At 33.0% G+C, this 27,369-nt stretch overlaps 1 protein-coding gene across 3 annotated transcripts in view; it reads left to right on the top strand.

Annotated features, from left to right (window-relative positions):
• Window positions 1–27,369, top strand: part of LOC126879789 (kinesin-like protein Klp98A) — a 193,770-nt gene that overhangs the window by 146,652 nt on the left and 19,749 nt on the right. The window contains exons 17-20 of one of the 3 annotated variants that reach the window (XM_050643048.1): window positions 9,424–9,612; window positions 12,153–12,314; window positions 18,671–18,734; window positions 21,858–22,036. In XM_050643048.1, coding sequence (XP_050499005.1) covers window positions 9,424–9,612; window positions 12,153–12,314; window positions 18,671–18,734; window positions 21,858–22,036 — 594 coding nt within the window. The remainder of the gene's footprint in view (window positions 1–9,423; window positions 9,613–12,152; window positions 12,315–18,670; window positions 18,735–21,857; window positions 22,037–27,369) is intronic. The other 2 variants (XM_050643049.1, XM_050643051.1) reach the window with 2 other exon arrangements.

Raw genomic sequence — 27,369 nt, 5'->3', positions numbered from 1 at the left:
GTGAAAAGACGCCGGTTGCTCATCGTTGTTTATATTTTCGTCATAATGTCTCTCTCCGTCATATTCATCTGTCTGGGTATTATTTACTTCTCTTCTATTTGCTCTTGGTCTGTCGGATCTGTTTCGGTTTTCTCGATATCCCTGTTCATTTTGTCTACCATTATTTCTGTTTTCTTGATTTGAGCGTGTGGTGTTTCTATTCTGGTATTCTCGATTTCTGTCCTCATTCCATTGCCTATTTCTTTGTTCATAATTTCCTCTTCCGTTGTCTCTATTTTTGTTTTCCCTTCTGGGATTAAAATCTCGTCTTGTATAGTCACTCCTATTTTCATTTCTATCTCTGTACTCCTGTGTTTCTCGGGGCCTGTAATCTTCTCGCGACCTTCTTGATTTTCTTTCTCTTAGACGTGATTCTCTTATTTGTAGGAATTGGCATAAACTATCTATGTCTTTGTAATTTTGCAATGTGATATGGTCTTCCAGCGTTTCCTCGAAATGTCTTGCAATCAGTTCGACTAATTGTTCCGATGAGTAATTATATTGTAAATGTTTTGCATTATTGTAAATTTGCAAAGCATATGTCCTTTCTGATACACCCATCCTATCATTGTATTTCCCATTTTGCAATTCCTTGTTAATTTCCAATTGTTGGACTTTTCCCCAGAAATAATTCAAAAATTTTTGTTCAAATTGTTGCCAATTGCCGAATTCTTCTTCTTTACTATCGAACCATAGGCTTGCTTCATATTTGAGATGGTTTCTGATAGTTTCTTTTGCTGTTTCGAAATTTCCGATGTGCTGTATTTTCTTTTTCAGGCTCTTTATGAACGGCACTGGGTGTAATCTTCTTACATCCCCGCCAAACCTTATCTTCACGTCATCTGTGCTATGTATAACCATTTCTCTTCTTTCTCCGACATTCTGTTGCGTCCTGTTTTCGGTGACTTGTTTTTCTATTTCTGTGATTCTTTTTTCCACTTCTTCTCTGTCTACTTGAATAGCATTTTCCAACTTATTTTCCAAATTTTCTAGTTCCTTTTTCTGGCCATTCGTTAACTCCTCCATTTTGTTTTGAATTTTCATTTCTTGTTCTTTCATGTGGTCCTTCATTCTAATTTCTTGTTCTTGCATGTGATCTTTAATTTTCATTTCTTGCTGTTCTATCTCGTTTTTCATTGTTGTCAAACATCCTTTTATTTCCTTTTCATACTTTTCTATGCGTTCCTCTATTTTCTTATTGTTCTCTTCTATTGCTTGTTTTGTTTCCTTTTGATTGTCATCCATTTTTTGCTTTGATTCATCCATTTTCTTTGATGTTTCTTCCTGATTTTTATCCATTGTTCGTTTTGCTTCATCCATTGCTTGTTTTGTTTCTCTTTGATTGTCATCCAGTTTTTGTGACTGGAGTTGCATCAGTTGTAATAGTTTATCTATTCCTGATAATTCTTGCTGTTCTGATGCCATGATTGTCGTGTCTAAAATATCTTCTTGGTCTGAATGTTCTTTTTGTTTTTTGTTGTCCTTGCTTTGGCTTCTTGTCACAGACATTTGTTTTCAAGAAGTATTATCCCCGCCAAATATGAAATTTTACTAGTATGTTACCAATACGACTTTTTTTTACCCAAATATTATAAATTGTCAATAAATATATCAAATGTAAATATCGTAAAAATAAAATATTAAATCAGTTATGTAAAATTTGTACCTAAAGAGATCTAAAATTTTATGTTATCAAATGTAAGTATCTCACTTTTTACCACAGGCATATAAATTTTCAAATACCGGCTTTACTCTTTCTATCCTTCAAATTTGCCACTAGAAATACTTTACAATGCCCTCCACGTTGGACGACAGTTGTTGTGTTTCATGATTATTGATATGAGATAATATTTTTATATGTCATTTAATTTAATCAATGCTTTAATAATAATCTAATTAATTTACCAGATCACATATCAATATGTTTTCAATCTCAGGGCTTTTTATAAAATTAATTACTTACATACGTGGCTTCTAAGTATTTCTTAATGGTTCCTAATCGGGATAGGAAAGAAAAGAGTAAAATAATAACACATATGGGTTACAATTGTAATCAAAATATTGTTTATTTTATTTAAATGGCAATCACTGCTTAATATTTGCTATATCTTATTATTCTTAAACATAACATTTACACATGGGAATCTTATTTCCTTTTGATTTCCAATTGAAAGTTTTTATTAACATTTAACTATTATGATTTATTAGCAACAATTCTATTTAAGTTTGATGAAGCTTTTCTGATATTATTGATTATGTTTCTTCAATTTTAAATGTGGTATTTACTACGAAAAACCCATACATTCATGTCCAAACAAATGAGACTGACCTTTTTCTGGTGCACTGAGAATGTCTTCACACAAGACCCGTTTCCTGCTATCCTTGGCTGCAATCAAAACCTCGTCCTGGCTTCCAGTAATGTTCTCCTCTGAAACTAGCTCGTATAGCTCTCGTTTCCTGCTTCTGTCGTGATGCTGTGTTCTACCTTTTTCGAAACTGCAATCAGCTACCGGGAACTCTTGGCTCAAGGAGGTTCTTTTACTCTCAACCTGGCCTACCTCTCGTTCTACGATAGATACTCCACACTCACGGAACTACACCGGCTTTCTCACTCTCCGTACACTACCGTCTACTACTCGACTTCACTTCTCGACAGCTCAAAACATTCTGCTCTCTATTTGTCATTCATTCCCCTACTTTCTAAATATCCCTTCCAGATTCACAAATCAAAATTCCACCACCAACTCTCATTCGCAGTATTCCTCAAAACCAATTTTTAAACTTTCTAAATATGCTTAATGGATTTCAAAGAAAATAGTTAATTCCCATTCTAAAATTACTTTCTACTATATACAAATTTTAATGACCTATTCTCTATTTCCACTTAGTCTTATTTAGCATCGGCTAATGATCGATCCTTCCGCGAACAAACATAATTACCTATTATCGATTTCACTTGAGTCTTATTTAATCACTTCTTAAAATTAAATATAACAATTTGTTGTATACAGGTTGTTCTAAATTTATATGCCCGTGGTTGAGAAAATTGAAATTATTTTATATTAAATTGAATTTTGTTTATAATTATCAAAATTTAATTTTCATATCAAATAGAAATATAACAATATATATAGGACCAAGTGTCAGCCGAAAATATTTAACCGGTGAAGGTACAGAACTTATTTTGACAAATTTGGAAAAATTAGTTCTTGATTTAAAATGGCTATGATAACAGGGTTAATATGAAAGGAATAGGAAAGGGGTTTCAAAAACAGAATATTTGAAAAATATCCGAGGGCGTTTTACGTGCCCTGTGCATGCCACCTTAGTCATAAATGACGCAGCGTCTTCTTCTACAGAAAAAACAACCTTTTTTTTATATTATACATACAAGAACTGTACACTTTTCTCTGGTTTTACAAAGCGTTGGGAAGTTCTGAAAAAAAAAACCATGTTGCACAACTAACACTAAAACCATTGAGTACTACTAGATGGTTAAGTCGAATAGATGCATTGAAACCTCTAAGATTTCTATTTTGTAAAATATATAATGCATTCGAAATAGTAGAAGATGTAAACAATGATTCAGAAACTAAAGTCAAAGCACGAGGATTAGTAAAAAAAAATATTAAAAATTATAAATTTATATGCCGTGTAGTTATTTGGCATGATATTTTATTGCATATAAATTCAGACTCGAAGACGTTGCAAGATGTAACTATAAATTTGTCAGATTGTGTAAAAATGTCGTCAGAAATCATGGAAAAAATGAAAATTTACTGACAATTTGGCTATGGCTATGATCAAATGAAAATTACTGATAATGAAATTGCAGAAAAGGGAAAGATGATAAAATACTAGAAAATCTTCATTCAATACTTTTCATAGAAAAAGAATCGGATATAGAGGCAAATGATTTTCTAGAAGGATTATTGCATGGTTTATCCCAATATACCCTCCATGAAACCTTTAGAGGTTTTGAACTATTTGTGCCAAAATAACCTAATTTCTTTATACCCGAATATAGTTGAGTTGTATCACTAAAGGCCGGTATTATCTGTCCCGATTAAACCCCGGGAAACCCCGTATTTTGTCATGCGAGATGCAGAAAGTACCGGCCGTATAAGAATTTTACTAACACTCTCTGTCTCGGTAGCTTGGGAAAAGAACTAAGACTTTTTTAAAACTAAAAATGATTAAAAACTATTTACGAAGTTCCATAAGACAAACAAAACTAAAAAATTAGCACTTATTTTAATAAATTCCTCACTAGCTGCTACTTTAGACTACACCAATCTGATTGACGAGTTTGCCAAAATTAAAATCAAAAGGATAAAATAATTGCAATTTTCATGAACGTTATTTAATGTTAATACATATTTCATTTAATTTAAAATATGTTTTGTTTTTAAAATAAAAGTTTTCGTTCATTTTGTGTAATTTCATTTAATAAAAATAAATACTAGTATTAAGTTTCAATAATATTGAGGCGTTTTGAGGGGGCGGCATTTCGAAGACTTGCATCATATTGAAAAGATGTACCGCACGGCTCTGTACAAGCGGTCTGATTGTTGAAGCACGACAAATTAGATAAATATACAAATATACTTAGGACATTAATGTTAGATCATAGGCTTGGCAAAATTCGTGCTACATAACTTTTTGTAATACCCCGGTAGCTACAGTGTCAGAGAATTTAGCGAGTGAGTTTTTGAAATAATATTTGTTATAAAGAAAAGAAATTAATAATAATTGGGCGTTATCAACAAATAAAAAACTATTGCCATATGCCTACACAAAAATTACAAAACAAAATACTCAAAATGGAATTCCTTTGAATAGAAAACGGTACTTACCATTGATGTCTGATGGAGATAGATGGTGCAAAAAGAATAGAAAGACATATAAGTTTGAAACATAATCATAGTTTATTTATATAGAAAATTGTTAAAAGAAAATAAAACTGAACTGGTAAAAAGGCAATAAACATACTAAGTCTTTCGTGTTTTCAAAAGTTCGAAAACAGAAATAAACAGTTTGTTACATACCGGGTGGTGAATTGGAAAGCGGGCCATAGGAAACTCAATGTAAAATTCTAAGCTGTTAAATTCCTGCTTCCCTAATTATTTTACATCAAAAGTCATCAGAAACTATTTGTAGAGAATTGAAATCTCTATTGAAAACAACTGTTAATATTGTTCTATGAACAATAATTATTCAAAATTTTGTAAAAATATAATACAATTTTCAGAGTAATACGCCAAAGCTAGGCCACACACAATACAATAATGTGTATAAGATTGCATTTGTTGACAATGAATTTATTATATTAACAATTAGAACTGTCAATTTTTTAAATTATTTTATCATTTTTTGTTTAAAACACAATAAAGTTGATAAGATACCCTTAGTTAAGGAGAAAGTATTAATAATAAAGATATTTTCTTCAGTCAATAATGTGCTCACTGTCAGTTAAATAGTAACGTGTGGCCTAACATACCCACACATACCTACTGCGGTAAATACATTATATTTTTCAAAATTTTGGAATGTGTTTAAATCGTAGAACAATTGTAACTTCTGTTTTTAATACAGATTTCAATCCTCTACAAATAACTTCTCATGACTTTTGATGTAAAATAGATAGGGAAGCAGGAATTCAACAGTTTAGAATTTTACATTGAGTTTCCTATGGCCCGTTTTCCGATTCACCACCCGGTATACCTGATGACCTGCGGTGATTGTTCTGTGGGCTGCTGGACTGGTATAGCTTGCTGGAGCTCTGGTAAGGCGGTACGGCGAACTTCACTTACACTTTACAATTTCGGATCTAAAGTACTATTACACAACTTGTTCTTTTTTTATACGGAAGATGAAATTCCATAGTCTTGTTTAATATGTAAAAAAAAAGGAACTGCTTATTTTGATTATTAGTGACACTTTTCATCAACTTGATGATAAAACGAATTTGTTTAGACTATTGGTTGTTAAAAGTTAAAAGATTGAGTTAATTTCTTCTTGCAAAAGGCATACTAAATGCCACTACTATGAACACTATTCCATTTATTTTAACGGAACAACAACACAAAAAAATACCGGTATGGTATCTATGACAAACACATCGCACTTGCGACTTGCACTACAGAATCTCTCCTGATTCCATCTGAGCCTAACTTTGGCACAGACAACAAAAATTGGACTTCTTCACTTCATGTCCGCTGAAACTTAATTGACCTCCTGTCCTAATTCCGGACAAGAATTTCTTCTCTCTAGCCACAGAATTCACCTCCCATTCTGGGACCCATCGAATACTTTGTCCAATAATAATAAATCCAAACATTTTTCTGCCAATAAGATAGCGAGGAAATGATAATCAGAACATCCCACAGATGCTATGACTCTTCTTCTTAGCCAATATAAAAACGCTTATTTTCCATAAACAGATCTCTGTTTCTCATCGAAATCGCTGACTCAATTATAACGGCCAAATCTTGAGAACTCGGGCACTTAACGATTTTATCGCCACTATGGAATTTATTATATCAACATTCTCCAGACTTCTTGACGCAAAAGCCTATTAAATCCGTTTAACAGTAAGCCGACACATGGCACAACGCATTATTTCTGGGTATTTGGATGGCAAATGAAAAACATCATATCGTCATATTAGTCTAGGCGCCAGAGGGGTCACCGTGTCATATTCAATTCTGATGGACAAACTCAACGGTTTCATATGGATTTTTGGCTGCTGATTACGAATTTCGAGGGGGGATTTCGATCCGAGTGGTCAAAAAATTGTTATAAACAATTTAATTGTTTATAAATTGTTTATAAGGCTCTGGCTCATAAACTAAAAGAGATAAAAAAATGTTTCACATAAAATTTGTTCCTTAATAAAAAACGAAGAAAAAACCGTTTACTAAACTTAAATCTAACAGTTAGAACTCAAGATATTGTAAAATTAGTGCACAATGCAAATTGCAAATTGCAAAATAAGTATTTTTCGAAGCTTTATCGATCGTAACTCGGCTTCTACGCATGCAAATAAGTCTTAGAAGGTGTCGTTTTAAAGCTTAATTAACAGGCTTCCAAACAAAGTTTGTTAAATTACTTGATCTTCATTTGTTTTAAAGTTATACCCGTTTGAAGTTACAATTTTCTTAAAAATATTGTACATTAATTTGTTTATAAGGGTTTCAAGCAAATTTGAGCTATAAACACTTATACTTTAATGAACAATAATGATAGAAAAACTCAAAAGAAACAATTTGAGGTTATGAAAATGTTCATAAGTTTATTTTTGGCCAAGATGTCGATATTTTAATGGCGCGCGCTATGAGGCGCAAGATCGGCTCACCGTTTAAAGGTTTACGCGCTAACTTCTCGATGCAAATTATAATTTCTATGTATACATACGTTATCTTCATTTTTCATTTTTGAAGATCCTAATAAAATTTTATCATATAATTCTTATAATTAAATCATCATACTTTACCTCGTACCACCTTTCATTCTATTTACATTGTCTTTATTTTTTGCACTAAATGAGAAAAAAACATTAAAAACTAATATTTCAAAAGTATAACTAAAAAGTAAGTTGATATTATTTATTAATACTATTTTTACAAACATTTCTTTTCATGCATCTGCAAATCTGCATAGAGATATACAGGGAATATCAGCTTTTTTACATCTGCATAAGTTCTTAGCGAAATTTTAACAGTTACATGGTGGTACAAGTCTGTTCTTGTAGGCAGTAAAACTAAAACTTTTTGAGGCTTCAGGGCTTATCTATATGATATCCATATAAAGTGGATCTAGTTCTTTTGCAGCATCATCAAGGCCCGTCAATTGCGTGTATGCCGCCACATCATAAATGCTCGTTTTATATGCAATGATGATGCTGCAAAAGAACTCGATCCATTTTTATATGAATATCACATATTGGCTCATTTTCATGCGTAGAAGCCGAGTTACGATCGATAAAGCGTCGAAGAATACATACTTACTTGACTGTGAGCCAATCTTGCGCCTCATAGGGCGCCATTAAAATATCGACATCTTAGCCAAAAATAAACTTACGAACATTTTCGTAAGCTCAAATTGTTCCTTTTGAGTTGTTTTATCATTATTGTTAATTAAAGTATAAATGTTTATAGCTCAAGTTTGCTTGAAACCTTTATAAACAAATTAATGTACAATTTTTTTGAGAAAATTATAACTTCAAACGGGTATAACTTTAAAACAAATAAAGATAAAATAATTTTACGAACTTTGTTTGGAGGCCTCTAAATTAAGCTTTAAAAGGACACCTTATAAGGCTCATTTGCGTGCGTAGAAGCCGAGTTACGATCGGTAAAGCTTCGAAAAATACTTATTTTGCAATTTGCATTGTGCACGAATTTTACAATATCTTGAGTTCTAATTGTCGGATTTAAGTTTAGTAAACGGTTGTTTTCTCGTTTTTTATTAGGGAACAAATTTTGTTTGAAACATTTTTTTTATCTCTTTTAGTTTATGAGCCAGAGCCTTATAAACAATTAAATTGTTTATAACAATTTTTTGACCACTCGGATCGAAATCCCCCCTCGAAATTCGTAATCAGCAGCCCAAAAACCAAAAGAAACCGTTGAGTTTGTCCATCAGAATTGAAAATGACACGGTGACCTCTATTTGGCGCCTAGACTATATACCGTCGATATATTAAGAAGTTTTCGCTATATAATGCTTGCATCCAATTCCCAATTCACTCGTCACCACAGGGACGGACTGGTTCATTTATAAGGCGATGAATTTGAGACTGTTTCATTGTAGTAAAAAATACTTGAAAACCGGGTTATTCGCAGACGGACAAAATCAGAAATCTATTTTTGATAAAATACAAAAATAAACCTGCAGACATCTCAAAAAAGAGTTATACGCTATTTTCTGTTACGATAAATCATGTTTAGGTTATGTACAGTCAACCTACTGGTCTAGAAAAATAGACAAATTTTGTAGAAGCCGTAGAAAACTGTGGGTTTTTTTAAATTGATTGCAACGCACCGAAAAAAAAAAAAGAAAAAATGACGTTTTGGTGGTAGAGTTAGAGAATGGGTTGTCGGCTAAAATTGAGTCTTATTTTTTAATCACATACAGAGAACGTAAAAAAATGAATAAATTTAATCCTGATAATGAGGGTATTTTGCCTATCTTAACCCTTAAAGGGAGGTACCCTTTTTAGCATTATAATTCATTTTAAAAGTTAATAAACTACGCGATGCATATACGATCTGTGTAAAAAAAGCACGTAGTACTTCATGCTTTCTCTTTAGTTAATTCTTTTGATTTGCTAATCGTACGCAATATTTATTTATCTGCATTATGTGTTGTCTTTGCTAAAAGGTGGTGGTTAGTGACTCACAGTCAACTAGTTCAATAGAAAATAGATCGCCGTCGAATAAGAAAAATAAACGAAGGGAAACGGAAATGTGCTTGAGAAGACTCGCCCAAAGAATAACACAGCAAAAACTTCTTATCATGAGAAATTTGGATGGAAATTGTTTGAAAGTACATATAGATAATCAAATCGCAGTAAGTATATTATTTTCTATTGACCTAAGAATGTGAGAAGTGTATATAGCCGAAAACTAATGTTAGTGTGCATGATTGTATTTCTCTTAGTATAATGAGAATATGTAAAACATGTATTGGGACCGTGCAAGTTCGGCAAAGCGACCCCTATTTCTACGCTCTGTACTTTTATTCGCACTTTTAATTATATTGGCCAATTATATTAGTCCTGGTTACTGGATAATTGTCAAGGCCATAGTCCAAGAAAATAGTAAGAAGAAAAAATAAGATTCAGGTTATGTTATGAAAACGTGAACAATTGTATGTAGTAAATAAAATTATTTATTAAAATGCAGTACTGCACTAAAAATACAATTAATTAAATTTACGTTTATATAATAATTGCATATCATATCAATATTGTGGAGCAATATATAATTTTTCTGCTTCAATGACAGAAGGTATGAAATATACGTCAATTTGACAATTTCAATTGACAATATGAATTATTTAAGATAGTTGCAATATTTCTCCGCGACTCGCGCACGGTCGTTTCTCGTTTCCCTTCCAAGTACTTGCACACCGCGAATAGAATCTTTTATTTGTTCACTTGATTTTCATATTTAGGGGCATGGGCGCAAAATGTCGCCTGTCAAAATGTTCGTTTTAAATATATTCATTTTTTTTTCGAATCCTGAGAAAACTAATAAATATTTTTGAAAAATTTCAACGCAGAATGAAAGATTACATTCTTACTGAGGGCTAAAAGTCCCTGAAAACTTCTATAATGTTTATTTTAATAAGTTACAGGAGTGAAAATAGAAGAGAAAATTTAGTGTGATTTTTAATTGCAAATATTTCATTCAAAAGAAACTTTTTATTTATTCTAAGGGACTTTCGGTCCTCGGTAATAACGTAATATTTCATTCTGCGTTTAAATTTTTTAAAAATACTTATTAGTTTTATCAGGATTCGAACAAAATGAATACATTTAAAAAACATTGAAAATTTTGGCAGGCGACATTTTGCGCCTTTCCCCTTAATATACTTAACCTACTTTGTATTGGGAAATACTCAAACAAAAATCTTAAATGGGATCGAATATATTTGTACTTTCAATTTACATAAATTTGGGATGATTTCCTACTTTTCTGAACGAATAGGTACTTAGGAAAATATAAATACCTAGGAATATTACTAAACATCATTCAATTTATTGATAATATAAAAATATTCTCCAAAATGAAAAACTTCTACTACAGAAAACTTCATAACCGACCAAAACATAACCTAGTTATATAAATAATAATCTGAGATATAGTTAATATGTTTAATATTGTACTTAAGTAGTCGAGAATGACTATAATTAACGTACAAAAACTGCAATATATAAAAGCGGTCAAAAATAAGGATCTTCATAACTATTTTAAGCAATAATTCAAGAAAACGTTTAAAAATCCAAAAAAAAACGTTAAACTTATTACAGAAGATATACCTATTATGTTTGCTGGTAGTATTTGATTTGCTTAAGAATGCCAGAAGTATGTGTTATATATTGATACAAACTAAATATAAATTTGGCGCTTTGTTAGAAATTCTTCACATTGTAGAAGCAAGGACACTTTACATATCTTGACACAGAAATCAGTCAAAAGAATTCCATAAGTAGGGAAATTAAAGCATCGATTTCTAGTGGGAATTGTACATACTATAATGTACATAATATAATAAAATATTAATGATGTCGCCATTATTATACAAAAGAACCAAAGTGACTACCTACATAATATTAATTACGCCCGTAGTGACCTATGCTTGTGAAATATCTGGGTAACAACCACAACAGATGAAGCGCAACTCAAAGACATTCGAGGGAAAGATACTGAGAAAAGTATACGGCCAGGTTTAAGAGGAAGACGATATATGGAGAATCAGGAGAAACGACGAGATTAATGAATTGAATGAAGAGCACGAAATTGTAAGATTTGTTCAAAGTCAAAGACTACCATGGCTGGGACATGTCCAGAGGCAAGAAGACACAAAATCAACAAAGAAAATAGTAAAATGGAAGCCAATAAGAAGACGAAAAAAGGATGACCCAGAACGAGATAGTTGGATGACATGGAAGACGACCTGAAGACTATGACTGTAAGACAATGAAGGAGAAAGGCACAAGAGGGGTCTGAGTGGAAGGAAATATCCTGATAGGCAAAGACCCATCCAGCGTTGTGTTGCCAAAAAAGAAAAAGAAGAAACAGTGAAAAATATTTATAATGCTCACTGACATTTATAACAGACCCGATACAAACCGAATATGTTTTATATTGATTAATTTTAGAAGTTACTCTGTCAGAAATTTCTACAAAAATAATATTTTTCCTTCTTTTTAGATTTGCTTTCGTTTGTATGCCTGCATTGGTTCCATTTATCTATCTGTAGAGCAGAATTTCATGTTAGCCTTTCATCTATCATCCACTTCCATAGCTGTGTGATTGTTCTAATAAATTTAGATTAATAATGATAACTTTATAAACCTTAAATACATCCTTTGCGGCTTTTAGGTATTACAAGAACTGCAGCGCCAATATATGTCTTTAAAGTTTGGGTGTACTTCAGCTCTATCTCCAACATCTGAACATCCTCTGCAAGATATTGATAGTCCTAGTCCTATTAGGCCGTTACATACTGGGTCTACGTCAGCTTTATACTCTCCGTCGTTACAGGTGATTTATTGTATTATGATATGTAAAGTTGATATCAAACCCTTCTTTTAGTGCGTCATTAATTTTGACATATAGGATTTTAAGAATGTTGCCATAGCGGGGAGGCAAACATTAATGTTATTTTATCAGTTCTTAATGTGTTTTAGATCATTTTAGTTGCGTTTCGTTGTAATTTTGTAGGATTAATTCCAGTGGCGGCTCGTGACATCTGCTATAGGGTGTGCTGCATGAACCACGGCCAATATAAAATAATAGAAATAGAATAACATACGAAAACAAAAACAATAAAATTAGCTTTAATACTAATTAATAGTAACTAATAACGACATGCTATAAAAATCTGATTAACTTACATTTATTGCATTTTTCTAAATTGGAAATTAATACGCCGGTCCTTTTTTGTCGCAAACTTTTCGATTACTTTATCGTTACCTAAGAATTTCTAAACACGGCACAGATGCAACGGTCACGAATAACTGTCGTGAATTGCAGCTCGCAAACACATTTCCGAGGCCGTTAATCAGCCGATTGCCGAAGCACATCGGCTAAGATCGCCGTTTGCCTAATAAATGCATTTTACCGCTGCCAGTGTTTCGGTTCTTATCGACGCGGCTTCACTGGAGCAGCAAATACGTAAAAAGATTGCTTCACTGGAGCACCAAATACGTAAAAAAATTATACGGTTTCACTAGAGGAGTAAATACGTAAAAAAAATAATATTAATCATCGTTGTTGGTGAATTATTATTAACAGTTGATGTTTAATATGATAATATGGCAGATTTGAAATAAAACTATATTAATTATTCTTTAATAATTAAGATTTGCTATGGTTGTTTGGTAGTTCTGCAGCTCAGCAGCACATAAAGAAAAGCCGCCACTGATTAATTCATTCTCACGAGAAGAATTATTAATTTAAAAAGATAATATGCCTCATTTCTGTTGTGTTTTGAAGTGTGGAATGCGAAGTATTCATGAAGTTCAGTTTTATCGGTTACCATCAGTACTACATTTTAAGTGTAAAACAACTAAATAAGTTATCGTCTGAGAGGCAAAAACATAAAACAACTAATCAAGTTATTATCTGAGAGACAAAAACAATGGTGGTTAAATGCTATAAAACGTCCTATATAAATGTTAAATAGCTGTATCCATGTTACTTACGCTTGGAAAACGTCTAAACTGTAGGTTAACTCAGACCCCTTGAGGGAAAGTACTTATTTATTTTGCCAATATTTTGCTTGTACCTACCACTGTGCTTCTAGGTACCTACTAGCAACATTTGTATTCTCTACCAACAACTTTGTATGCACTCATGTTTATTTATTCACTGCTTAAAACTAAATAAAGTCGTTCAAGCATTTCTATAACTAAAAACTACACAAAATCTACAACAAAATGTTCGGAAAATACAGCTAAAAAACTGGTAACGGTAAAAAAACTTAAGAAACATGTGGTGCAAATAATATAAACATAATCACAATGTTTTACAGTTTTGCCTCCCAAAAGTCAAAGTCTTGGAGTGCCCTATACACCAATGACATAAAATATTTATATTTACGTCGTTGAAAAATACTAACCTAGAATTAGGCTAAGGCTCCACGGGCAACAAATTTACGCTAGCAGTAGCCGTAAAACGAACTTAAGGTTCCGCGGAACGGAATAGGAATAGCCGAACTGAACCGACCACAGGACTTGTGCGTAGTCGGTTCAGTTCGGCTATTCCTATTCCGTTCCGCGGAACCTTAAGTTCGTTTTACGGCTACTGCTAGCGTAAATTTGTCGCCCGTGGAGCCTTAGCCTTACAGTTGTCATTTTATCCGTTACCATTGTGAAGGTACTGTCACGATCGATTACTTTTGTGTCGAATTATCTTTATTCGCATCATTGATTGGTTATCTGTGTAGAGTATTGTAATCGTCAACCAATTATACATATATTTAGTATAAGTCGCTTTAATATGGAAATACCTGTTAACGAATACATCATTTTCGAAGTTCTATGTATAATAATTACGGACGTACTTTTTTTTCTGTCACTTCGAACTTAATGCTCCAGAGAGAATTCGATAAAGTATGACGCACTGAAAGGAGGGTCTGGTATGAACTATATCAATAAATATGTATTTATTAGTTTGTTAAATTTATTATGTTAAATATAACTAAATGGTTTTATTTTTTATTATAATTATTTTATTACGCCTGTTCAGATTTTGTACGCAAAGAAATATCAAGAGATTGGTGTAATTTATATTATAATTTTTGTGAGAAATAATTATTTTTTAATTATTTATTATATAATTTTTTATTTATAAATATTTGCAACTTAGCAAAGCAATTTAATATTTATTACAATTAGATAGTTGCCAAATGGTCAATTGCTCTTTTGGAACGTGATGTAAAGTAACACAACGGAGAAAGTACAAAATGTCTGACAATTTGAATATCCTATGATGTGTCTATTATCCTTTTAGTATTTTTTTTTTAGTTGATGACATTTCTCTCGGGTTCCAATTAATTATAATAATTTATACTTGTATTATTTTCTCTTCAAAACCATCTTTTTTTTGTGAAACTGTAAATCTTCTAAAGACAGTATCAGGTGAATCGTCCCTGGCGTTACTTGGATTCAGAGTAAACGGATTACATCCGAGTGCAATTCCCCCTTTGGGAATCTTGCCCCCAATTGATCCCTGGTATACAATGCTTACCTTCTAAAATTCCGTGAACCGTTATATATTATTCCGTTATATTATATAATTCGAAAAATTTTCGTCGAGGCATGATGCGAAGGATGAGGCGTTCCAGAACGATCTCGATCCAACAGCTTATGTACCGGTGAAGTAGAGATAGGCGTGGATTTTTCTGGAACGATTTATTTTTAGTATGGTATAACTAGACCCAAACCCAGACATCCAAAGTGAAAGTTATCCTTCAACACCAAATTGTTCTATATGCAGTGGCGTAACTAACGCCAATGCAACCAATGCGGTGCATTGGAGCGCAGGCCTTAGGGGGGCGCAAAATTCTGGAAAATTTTTAGCAAAAAAATATGTCGAAGCAAAACTCCCTGTAACTTACCGAAAATAAATGTAAAACAAATATTCGAAGAGCCGTAGGGGCTTTGTCAGGGAATAGGAATTAACGTACAGTGTTGTCACTACGAGCTGTAGGCAGCTCTTTGACTGTAAGAATGTATCATCTAGTAAAATTAATTAAAGTTTGAGAAACGGAACATAAACATTATATTGTAGCTTGCGATATCATGTATACTGTATGGGGCACTGAATAAATATCAAATGTTAAGTAAAGTAAGAAGTAGTCTATATTTGATCGTCCTAAAAAGTACAATAATTAATTGTAAGTATGTACTGTGATCCTTACTTCAAACTTCAAGTTATGTTAATGATGTTTAGAAATGTTTAGTAACTTAATTTTACTTTCAATTAATTTTTTGAATAATATTTTTTTTAATAATTAACTTTAAAATTACTATACATAATAAATTATATTTCTTTGAATAATCTTTCTCTCACTGGATAGAGCTTGTACAATGTCGTGTGTAGTGTAGAGAAATGTTGTTAGTTTCGTTGGAGGTTATGGGGAGGGGGGAGAATTAGTCTACGAATATGGGCGCACGGGGGCATTGGGGCGCAGCCAGACTAGTTACGCCACTGTCTATATGGTCTACATATTGTTCAGTAAAAAGTCACACCATTTTGAGCGCCGGGTTTGGGGGGTAGGTGGGGGAGAAGTGGGTAAATTAAGAGTTTCTTGTCAATATTTCCAAAACTATGCGGTTTAGCGTGAACAATGTTCTATACAAAAATGTTCTACATTAAATTTGCAATAAAAAAGATCCTATGCATAATTCTTCTAAAACGAACGGTTCCAAAGTTACGGAGGTAGTATAGTATAATTGGTCCAAAAAAGGCCTAACCCCGTCATCCAAAATAAAGGTTTTCCTCTCAACACCAAATTGTTCTGTATCGTCCACATATTGTTCAGTAAAAAGTTACACCATTTTGAGCGTCGGGTTTGGGGGGAGGTGGAGGGGAGAAGTCGGCAAATTAGTAGTTTTTCGTGAATATTTCTAATTAGCGTGAACAATATCTATACAAAAATGTTCTACATTAAATTTGAAACGAATATTTTACTATTGGAAAGATATTCATGAGATATTGTCCATAGAAAGTTCAGATTAGGTTTCTCCGTACCAGAGATTTATATGACCTAGGCCTGTAAAAGCCTCTTGTTGAGGTTGACGTTCCTTCAAGAGCGTATCAGTAACATACCACCGGCCAATGAAATAGCAAATTATATTTAGAAAACAAAATCCTGTTAAAAAAATTAGTTTCTTCCGTAATAATTTTAGAATTAGTCCAAACAGTGTAGAAAATATGGAAAACCTCCACTTTACACTCTCCGTAACACCGGAACCGTTGATTTTAGAACAATTATGCAAATTTAATCGTTTCAAATTTAATGTAGAAAAGTTTTGTATAGAATATTTTTCACGCTAAACCTCTTAGGTTAAGAAATATTGACGAAAAATCTAGAAAACTGCTAATTTACCGACTCCGATACCGTCGGCATACTGAAAAAACTGACCAAGTCAAAAATTACTGTTTTCGAGAAATTACAAGTTTAACTTGGAAGCTGTTTATAAAATCGGATATTAGCTATTTATGACTGCAATTTTGATGTCCTGTCTATTAGAAACTTTAGTTTTTAACCACGATATTTAAACATTGTGGACTTTGAACAATTAAGAAAAAATTGTACTTGGTCACTTTTTGTTGTCGAAAAAAATTCGAAATTTGACTTGGTCAATATAAGCAACACCGTATTAGGAAATTATATTTATTAACTACGGTCTTTACATAAAAAAATTAAAATCTAATCAGTTTCTGTGTCGTCGCTTTCAGAAGAAGCTGGTTACGGTATGAAAACTTTTTTTGACTACTGGAATCGATTTATACCACTCATGGAACTCTTGCGTAATAATTTTGTTTCTACGCAAGGAGGCTGTTTTTATTTTGTTCTGGTATAGACAAAAGTCTTTTGTATAACATTGGAATGTTCTTAGGAATAATAGCTGGTCTCACCTTGCCACATACTCTAAGAGTAACGCATAACTTTTAATTTTAATCACGATAATTTGTTTCCATTTTAGTCTTAGTCTCTGTTTTTTAAGAACATCTGTGCTTAAGATCGAAAAAGTCTGAAAACCGTAATTCTTCAAGTCTGTAGGCACCGTCTCTTTGTTGAGTCTTGTAGAACGGGCTAGCTTGAAAATATTCAACAGATCGTTCATTGTAAAAATGGCAACATTTTTATTAACAGACTATATGGCACTGTGCATTGAGTTTACCTCCATGTACGAATGTCCTTTTTCCATAAAATTATGCTGCAAAATCTTAATGTGTGTGTTACAACAACATACAAATTAATGCGGCAATGAACGAATATAAAAATCTCTGATAAGTCAGAATATAAACTGATCTCTGTGATGCCTTTTGATCATGTGATCGCAGAGTTTTTATCCACTTGATCAATGCTATTCCAATTTCAGAGCTTCCACGTTGACCATTAATCTCTGTCCAATTATAACATTGCGCATTATTTGGAGGTGCCGCTTCATAGATTGTAAAGTTGTAAACACACAATTTGAAAGAATATTATAGTTGTGACAAATCTGAGGGTGGTATTTGCAATATACTTTATAAATATTACTGTTAAAGTATAAAATATCGTACTCTTTTTAAAGTCTAAACAGTTCTGAATCATAAACTAACGATACGGACAAGTGCAATTTGCTGACAGCCAAAAGTGACTAAGTTGACTTAGTCAGTTTTGTATGTAACAAAAAATTGCCTTATGCACATAGTCATTATAGACGAGTTTTGTTTGACGGTTGTATTACGTTTAAACGACCTGGTCAATTTTTCTGGTAAAACTAACAGCGGTTCTTAGTGACTTAGTCAAGTTAACTCAAAACTGACAAAATTTGACTTGGTCAGTTTTTGCAGTATACCGACGCGACTTTTCCCCTACCCCCCCCCCCATAACCCGACGCTCAAAATAGTGTAACTTTTTACTGGACAATATGTAGACGATACAGAAAACAATTTGGTATTGTAGGAAAACTTTAATTTGGAATGACGGGGTTTGGCCTCTTTTTGGACCAATTATAATATACTACCTCCGTAACATTGGAACCGTTCATTTTAGAGGGATTATGCTTTTTTGTTTAAAATTGAATGGAGAACATTTTTGTATAGAACATTGTTTACGCTAAACCGCATATTTCTGTAGAAAGTTTTGTATATTCATTATGCGCTTTATTTATTTTTAGGGTCATCAACGATTATCACCATTAAATCAAAATTTGTACAGATCAATGCCTTCCATTAATGTTGGTAAGTAGATTTATTCATATGATAGACTCTTATAAAATGTTGGTTATATGTGCAGAATACTTAGCACCACAGGCATATAATACCTAGACTAAAAATACAAAGAAATGAACACTAACAACAGTATATTTGTAAGACTGGACTTCCAGCTAACTAAGAAAGTACCTATACACACAGTTATAAGGCAGGGAGAAAGCTTTAGTTAAATTATCTTCAATGTGATGATGGATAAGACCATAAAAAAGATACAACAGAGAACCTAAGAGTTGTAAATTAGCGGCAAACAACCAAAGTGTTTTCTGCAAGTTATGGACGTTAAATGTCTAGGAGTCAACATTACCAGTAACAGAAAACTAAGGAGGAAGTCAAAGCACAAACTAATAGAGCAGCAATGGCATCTGGATACATCTAGTGACATTATCTGCAAAAACAAGCACGTGAACATAGGAAATAAGGTGAGAATATATTCTGCGTAGATAAGATCGCTGAGATCCATTGCCGGTTATACTCTTAAAGGGACCGAAAAAGGAATGAGTTTATAAGAGAAAAATTCGGCATCCAAGATATCGTAAGATGAGATCTGGGAGATCTCGAAAACAGTGGTACGAGAACTGGACATCAGAGTAAGAATAAACATTGTGTGGAAACTGTGAATGAAGATTTTAAGAATGAAGAGGACTTAGTCCTAAATTAAGAGGATTAAGGATTTGTCATATAATTGTATAGATATAGCTTTCCGTTGGTATTATATTGTTAGTTTCGTCCTGTACGCAAGCTCACTTGTTAGACCAGTAAGGATCTGCGAAAAAACCTCTATTTTTGGATGTGAGAGGTGGCATTCGGATTTTTGCAGATAAAGTTAGGTGACACCTTCAGTAATAATAATTGACTTATGCTCCTTCTAAAATATGCCCGGAACATTAATAAAAAATTAAAATATTTACAAATTTCGAAAAACATCGATTTTTTCTGCTTTCTTTGCTTATAACTTTAAAACGATTCGTTTTGGAACAAAGTCGTTGAGAAATAAAATAAAGATAATTGAATTTTGTATGATATACGACTGGTAAAAAATGTCTTAAGGTATTACCTTTTCTGCAATATTGGGACCGTGCAAGTTCGGCAAAGCGACCTCTATTTCTACGCTCTGTACTTTTATTCGCACTTTTAATTATATTGGCCAATTATATTAGTCCTGGTTGCTGGATAATTGTCAAGACCATAGTCCAAAAAAATAATAAGAAGAAAAAATAAGATGCAGGTTATGTTTAGCAAACGTAAACAATTGTATGTAGTAAATAAAATCAGTTATTAAAATGCAGTACTGCAAGCAAAATACAATTAATTAAATTTACCTTTATATAATAATTGCATATCATATCAATATTGTGGAGCAATATATAATTTATCTGCGTCAATGACAGAAAGTATGAAATATACGTCAATTTGACAATTTCAATTGACAATATGAATTATTTAAGATAGTTGCAATATTTCTCCGCGACTCGCGCACGGTCGTTTCTCGTTTCCCTTTCCAAGTACTTGCACACCGCGAATAGCAATAAATACAAAATAAGTCTGTTGTTATTTAATATTTTTTAACCACTTTGGTGGCACTTAGAACCTTAGTAATTCGCTTAGGAAATTCTTTGTAACATACTTAAATCGTGTACCAAATTTCATTAAAATCGACCTAATAAATTTTGCATAATAAATTTGCAATCTAAATGTTTTTAAAAAAGTTCAAATTTTTAAAAATCTTTCTGAACAAAAAGTAGACCATTTAGAAGTTGGCTAATTTTTTTACATATAAAGAGGTGCTCTACCTATCTAATACACTTTACAGAATTAAAATCGGATTATTTAAGGGGCCTCAGCAATGTTTTAAATTTATAAACAATTTTTTGACTTATAAACAAATAGGTTTGTTTAATAATAAAAAAAATAATTTTTAGCAATGCAAATAATTAAAACCGGTATAATTTGACTTGAAACTTTCAAATGCTGTCAGCAGAATTGCTATTTTATTTTTTAATCAAACGTTATTCGCGTTCAAAAATTGCAATTTCTCGATTTTTTGAAAGTTCCACCGCGTTTATCTCGAAAACTATGCATCCTACGAAAAAACTTGTAAGAACATTTTTTGCTTAGAATTACCCAAGAAATACAAAAAAAAATGTTTTATTTTGCGAAAAATCGGTGTTATGTAATTCCTCAAGTTCTGTGTTTATAACAATCTTATAGACATCCGGATCAACTGTTACCCAAAAAATTCGTGTAATACGGGTCAAAATACATAAAAAAAACTTGGGTAAGTCCATCTAAATAAAGGAGCCCGTAGCACCCCCACAGCACTAATTTGTTTATAAGCCAAAAAATTGTTTATAACTTTAAAGCATTGCTGAGGCTGCTTAAATAATCCGATTTCAATTCTGTAAAGTGCATTAGATAGGTGGAGTACTTCTTTATATGTAAAAAAATTGACAAATCTTTTTATGTTCTAGTTTTTGTTGTGCAAGATTTAAAAAATTTTAATTTTTTAAAAAAAGTTTAGATTGCAAAATTATTATGCAAAATCTAGTAAGTAAATTTTAATGAAATTTGGTGTACGGTTTTAGCACATTACAAAAATTTTCTAAGCGAATTAGGAAGGTTCCAAGTGTAACCTAAGTGATGGAAAATCATTGAATAAGGACAGGCTTGTTTTGCCCCCTTATTTTATATTTATTGCTATTTTGAAGCAAGGGTGATAAATTAAGACTTTTTAACCAATCGCATCTGATAGAAAATTTAATTATCTTTGGTTTATTCCTGTACGACTTTGTTCTAAAATGAATAGTTTTTAAGTTATAAGCAAAAAAAGTAGAAAAAAACGAAATTTTTTGAAATTTTTAAATATTTTATTTTTTGTATTAATGTTCCGGGCATATTTGAGAAGGAGCATAATTCAATTATTATTAACGAAGTTATCACCTAACTTTATCCGCAAAAATCTGAATGCCACCTCTCATATCCACCTAAAAACAGATCCTTACTGGTCTATGTAGTGTAGGATGTTTTTGGTTTTTTCAAAATAGTTTTCCTATTGTTTTTTTTTCTTTCTATCTACATTAAATGTTTTTTCAGATACCGACCATGACGCCATAGTCTCAATAACAAGCTTTTGTTTAAGAGGAGCTGGTAGTAAAACACATTATGAATATGAAGTTAGAATAAATGCAGTCGACGAAAGGTGGACTATTTTAAGGCGATATAGTAGATTTAGAGATTTGCATATAGCAATGAAAGCTCGGTATAGAGATAAGGTAAGTTGTAGTGTAATGTTTATTAGATAAATTGGTAATTCAAATATAAATACGTTCAATTAAAAAACTTCTCTTCTCTTCTTATACTTGTTGTAGATCTGTCGATCTGTTAATTCCGACGTTGAAGTATTTCTTGAGAGGTAGACTCCAGCTGTCTCTCCATCTTTTGGTGGTCTCCCCGGTGGACGCTTGCCAGCTGGTTTTCCTTCTAGCGCAATTCTTGGTAGTCTGCCCATTCTCTGTCTCCCCCATTCTTTTTACGTGACTGAACAATTATCTTCGTCTTTGCCTTACTACATCTGGCCCTATCTTACTACATCTTGCGGTGTAAAAAAAGTTAATGGCAATAATAATAGGCTTCAATAAGTTTTGCGATTCGATAAGAAAAACACAATGTTATTGTTTGAAATACACTTTATTATTCAATATAGCCTCGCTGAATATCAATACACTCGTTCCAACGAGATTTCAATTTATAAATTCCATCCCTGAACTGAGAATACAGAAGGCTGCAAAATACGCTTCCACAGCTGTTATAGACTCAGCATTTGATGAAAAACGCTTTTCACGCATACATTTTTTTGGGTATCGAAACAGATGGAAGTAGTGATGTTGAAAAAGTAACTATTCGTTACAAAGTACTCGTTACTTACGAATACCGAAAGTAACGATTATTATACAGAGAGGCAAATCGTTACTTTGATTACTCTGATTACTTCGTACCAATCGTATCAGAGCTAGTAACGACTATTGTATCTACTTTGATTACTTCGTACCAATCGTATCAGAGCGAGTAACGACTATTATATCTACTTTGATTACTCTGATTACTTCGTACCAATCGTAACAGAGCAAGTAAGGTCTATTGTATCTACTTTGATTACTTCGTACTTCGTGAAGGTCGTTATTGTATCGGAATACCTATACAAAATACCTACCTACTGAGAAGTACGATTCTCGATATGATTACCGGTACTCAAATGCAAAAGTAACAAAAATAATCATAGTAATCAAATCATTTTTATTCCTTAAACAGATCGGTGAAGGTCGTTGTTATATCGGAATACCTATACAAAATAGCTACCTACTTAGAAATACGATTCTAGATATGATTACCGGTACTCAAATACAAAAGTAATCATAGTAATAAAAGTAACGAATACTGTAAATGATTATTTTATACAAAAGTAACGATTTGTAAAGAATACTCGAAAGTAACTATAATCAACATCACTAGATGGAACTCGCTTGGTGTAAAATGTGGTAAATAAGGTAGATGCTCTAACAATTCGAACTATAATTTATGGGTTTTAGCCATTGTCAAAATGCTGATATGACACGTGCATTTTCCTGATGGAAAAGGATTTTTTCGCCTGCAAACCGGATCTTTTTTCACGAATATTTTCCTTCAGTTTGTCTAAAGCCGGACTCAAACGACTCGTGTATTTGGCGAATAATCGTCACTTGCGTATATGTACTTGCTATGTCGTCTGAGTGGGTTACTCGTACAATTATTTGTCACTCGTTGCCACTCGTTCGTCTTCCAACTGTTGTCAGTAAAAATGACCCGAGTCAAAGGGATCACGATTATTCGCACACTTGTGAAGTACATACTTGTCTATACTTGCAGAGGCAGTCAAACGAAATGTATAAATAATTGGCATTTACTGCGACTATTCATTTAGCACTAAAACACCGGAATAAATCGATTTTTAACTCTAACCCCTATCGATTTCTAACACCTAGAGACTTGCTAGTTTTGCTTGTGTTCAGGATGATGTCAGGAAAAAAGTCTACAATAGAAAAATGGGTGGAAATTCCTAATTAATAATTGCTTTTTAAAGTTCTTAACATGCATTAAAAAGTGCATAAACATGTCAAAATAAGCATATTAAGGGCCAAGTTGTATTACTCGCGAGGTTTTTGAGGTCGCTGAACATGACTAAGCTATCAGAACCTACCTCCGGAGCACTTGGTGGTCAGGGTCACTGCTAGGGCACGTCATCTGGAGCTTCGAGGGTTAACGGCCCTAAATTGATGCAATCAGTTTACTTGGAGGTTTATGGAGTCACTGAATATGAATATGCCATCAGAACCGACACCCGTAGCCCCTGGTGCCCAATGCCACTACTGTAGCACGTCATCTTCTGGAGTTTCGAGGGATTTTGGTACTAAATTAATGCAAACGGATTATACGGGGATTTGGGTGCTGCTGAACACGAATACTCCATCAGAACCGACCCCCGGAGCACCTTGTGACCTTGGTCACTTCTAAGGCACGTCATCTTCTGGGGTTTTTATGGTTTTCGGCACTGAAAGCATGCAAATAGATTAAGGGGTCATATACGTTTCTCGGCTTCAAAAAATCGATTTTATTTTTTTTGTTTATTTTAAAAGGTACATCTCTTAGAAACATTTTAAGACCAGAACGAGTTCGATATTCGAATTATTGACGAAGTTACAGCTGCTTTAAACGGAACTAGTCGGGTCGCTCCGCAGGTCTTGCAAAACTTTAAACACGTTTTTCTCGAAATAGCATTTTTCATAACGGTGGGCATGATAACTGCTTAACCGTTCGTCCAATTAACTTCATTTTTGGCACACATATTCTAAATTAGATTCACTATCGTGCGACGAGAGCTTTTTTGATTAAATTTAACCATTTTCGAATAGCAGTAAAAAAATAGACAATTCTTTTGGTGAAAATTACGACTTTTTTTAATTTCGACCGTTTCCGTAATTAATTTTTTTTCTTAAATTTCTCTCGTCACACGAGAACTATGACTCTAAAAAATGATAACAAATAAACAATTTTTGTTTCAAATAAATATTACGAGCTGAATCATGCCCACCGTTGGACCTGAAAAAAAAAACACGTTCTACGCCACTGGACGCGGCCGCCATGTTTTTAATTATTTTTTTAACTTTTAACATATGTTTTATGCTCCTTAAGAGTCCACCTTTAAAATAAAAAAAAAATGAAATCAATTAGCCCAATAGTTTTCGTACAATTTATTATTACATTTAGACTACTTTTTAAGCTCGAGAAACGTATATGACCCCTTAAGTAGGCGGTTTTTGGGGTCGCTGAATACGGATACGCCATCGGAACCCACCCACCGACCACCTGGTACACAATACTAAGGCATGTTATTTTCAGGAGTTTGGAGGGTTTTTGGGCATCAGGTGCAACGGGGGGTCGGTTTTGATGGCGTATCTTTGCTCAGCTACCCCAAAAACTACCGAGCAATCTGCATAAATTTAGTGCCGAAATCCCTCTAAACTCTAGATGACGTACCTTAGCAGTGAACCTGGACACCAGTAAGTTGGTCCAGGTCAGGTGACGATTGGCAGTTCTGATGGCGTATTCGTCCTCAGCAACCCAAAACCCCCCGAGTAACAAAATCTGGCCTTAATACTATTTTGACATGTTTATGCACTTTTGGATGCATATCATGCAGTTTAAAATGCAACTATGCATTTCCAGCCATTTTTCTATTGTTGATTTTTTTACTGGTATCATCCTGAACACAATGAAAAAAGTTGTAACTTTCTACGTGCTGTATTTAAATATCGATTTATTTTTTCCTAAATATCCGGTCTATTTATTAGTAATCACACCACTGATTCATTTGTCAAGGTCGTTAAGCCAAATGTTTACGCTCGCGTACTTGTAAATTGTACTCGTCGTGTGAGTGCCCTGTTTGTCATTGCAATCGCAAATTCGTATACTTTCCAAGTAGGCGAATAATTTTGTACTTGCGAAGTACATGAGTCGTTTGAGGCCGGCTTAATACTTTGCAATTTATTGTTTTACCAGTATACAAGTAATCCACAAACAAAATTCTTTGCGCATTTCAAAAAACTGATGGTAGCGCCTTCTTGGCCGATTTGTGGACACGAACTTGTTCAGGAGTCGAAGAACCAGGTTCACACCATTTTTTAGCTTCTTGTTTTGATTCAATATCATGGTGATAGCAAGGAATATAGACGGTGATAGAAGAAGAGTTTAAATGGGACAAATGGTCACGTTTATTTGTCAGTTCAAAATACTCTTGTAGAGGACGATTCACAGACTGCATAAACTCAAACCGTCTCAAACCATAGCCAACAGCGCGACAGCGTTAACTATTATTAGGCTTAGGGGAAAGTGGGAAAGGAATACGAACGGAGCAATTTAACTTTGCATCCAGATCAAATCAAATTTCGATGCCATTGATTTGCAAACTGTTTTTCATAATAAAATCTTTATTTTTAATATATTAAATTGTTACATTTATAATTTAAAAACTTAAAAAGCTATGAAAACTTCAATATTAAAAGTATTAATTTTTTTGTATATCAATAAAATTTTATAACTTTGAATTAAAAATTGTTCCGACACAACGAAAAACCGCGACGTAACTCTTTGTTGAAAAATGTTTATATGATAAATCAATATTGTTTTTCGCTTAAATTCAATATTAAAGCTGCCACCCACATGCCTCTTAGCAGTTTGAACATTTAATTTAAGCGAAAAGTAATGTTTTTTTTTCAAATTAACATTTTTTTCTGTTTTCTGACAGCAGTAAAATGTATTTCGAATTAAATGAATTATATACATTCTTCTTTTTGTCTCAACTAATTTCATTCAAAAAATTTTTTGGGCACCCTGTATAAATAATTATGTTAATATTTATATCAGTGAATGGGGAATTGAATAACCTTTCAAATGAGCTGTCACACGACCCCTACCCTTATTTAAAAAAATCATCGATTGCGTCATCACGCCCAGATGGATGACGTCACTAGTATGATATATATGCCAAAGAATTATAATTTAAAAATAAAAATCGACCTGATTCGTAATTTATCTCCAGAGTCGCCCATTCTCGAGAAAATGAATTTATTCCAACTCAAACGTCCTGACTGTACCTATAACTTCAGAGGCTTATATCTTGAAAACATGATTTTTTGGAGCTACGCGCCCATTGAGTCTTATGTTCTACACATTAAGGACTACCAGAACCCAAAGTTTCAGAGCATTTGACAGAGAGCCATTTCCCATAAGGTTTCTGGGGGTCCTTTGAAATTTTCTATTTCGCCTGTTTCGTCTATTTCTATAATTTTATATTATTTACATCGACGTACGATCTAATAAGTGAAGGTTTCAATTAGCAAGAACTAAATTAATTAATATTTGTTCTCATCGTCTCTACAGTCAGAAACTGCACCGCTGTGCTCGCAGTTTTAATTTTATAAGTGTTTATACTTATTGACTTTTAAAATTTGAAAATCCAAAATAATACTTTGTAATTTCGAATTTTCAAATTGTAAAAGACAATTCTTTAGTG

Source organism: Diabrotica virgifera, chromosome 2 (genome assembly GCF_917563875.1).
Source record: "Diabrotica virgifera virgifera chromosome 2, PGI_DIABVI_V3a".
Lineage (NCBI taxonomy): Eukaryota > Metazoa > Arthropoda > Insecta > Coleoptera > Chrysomelidae > Diabrotica > Diabrotica virgifera.
This window is presented reverse-complemented; position numbering and strand designations above follow the sequence as displayed.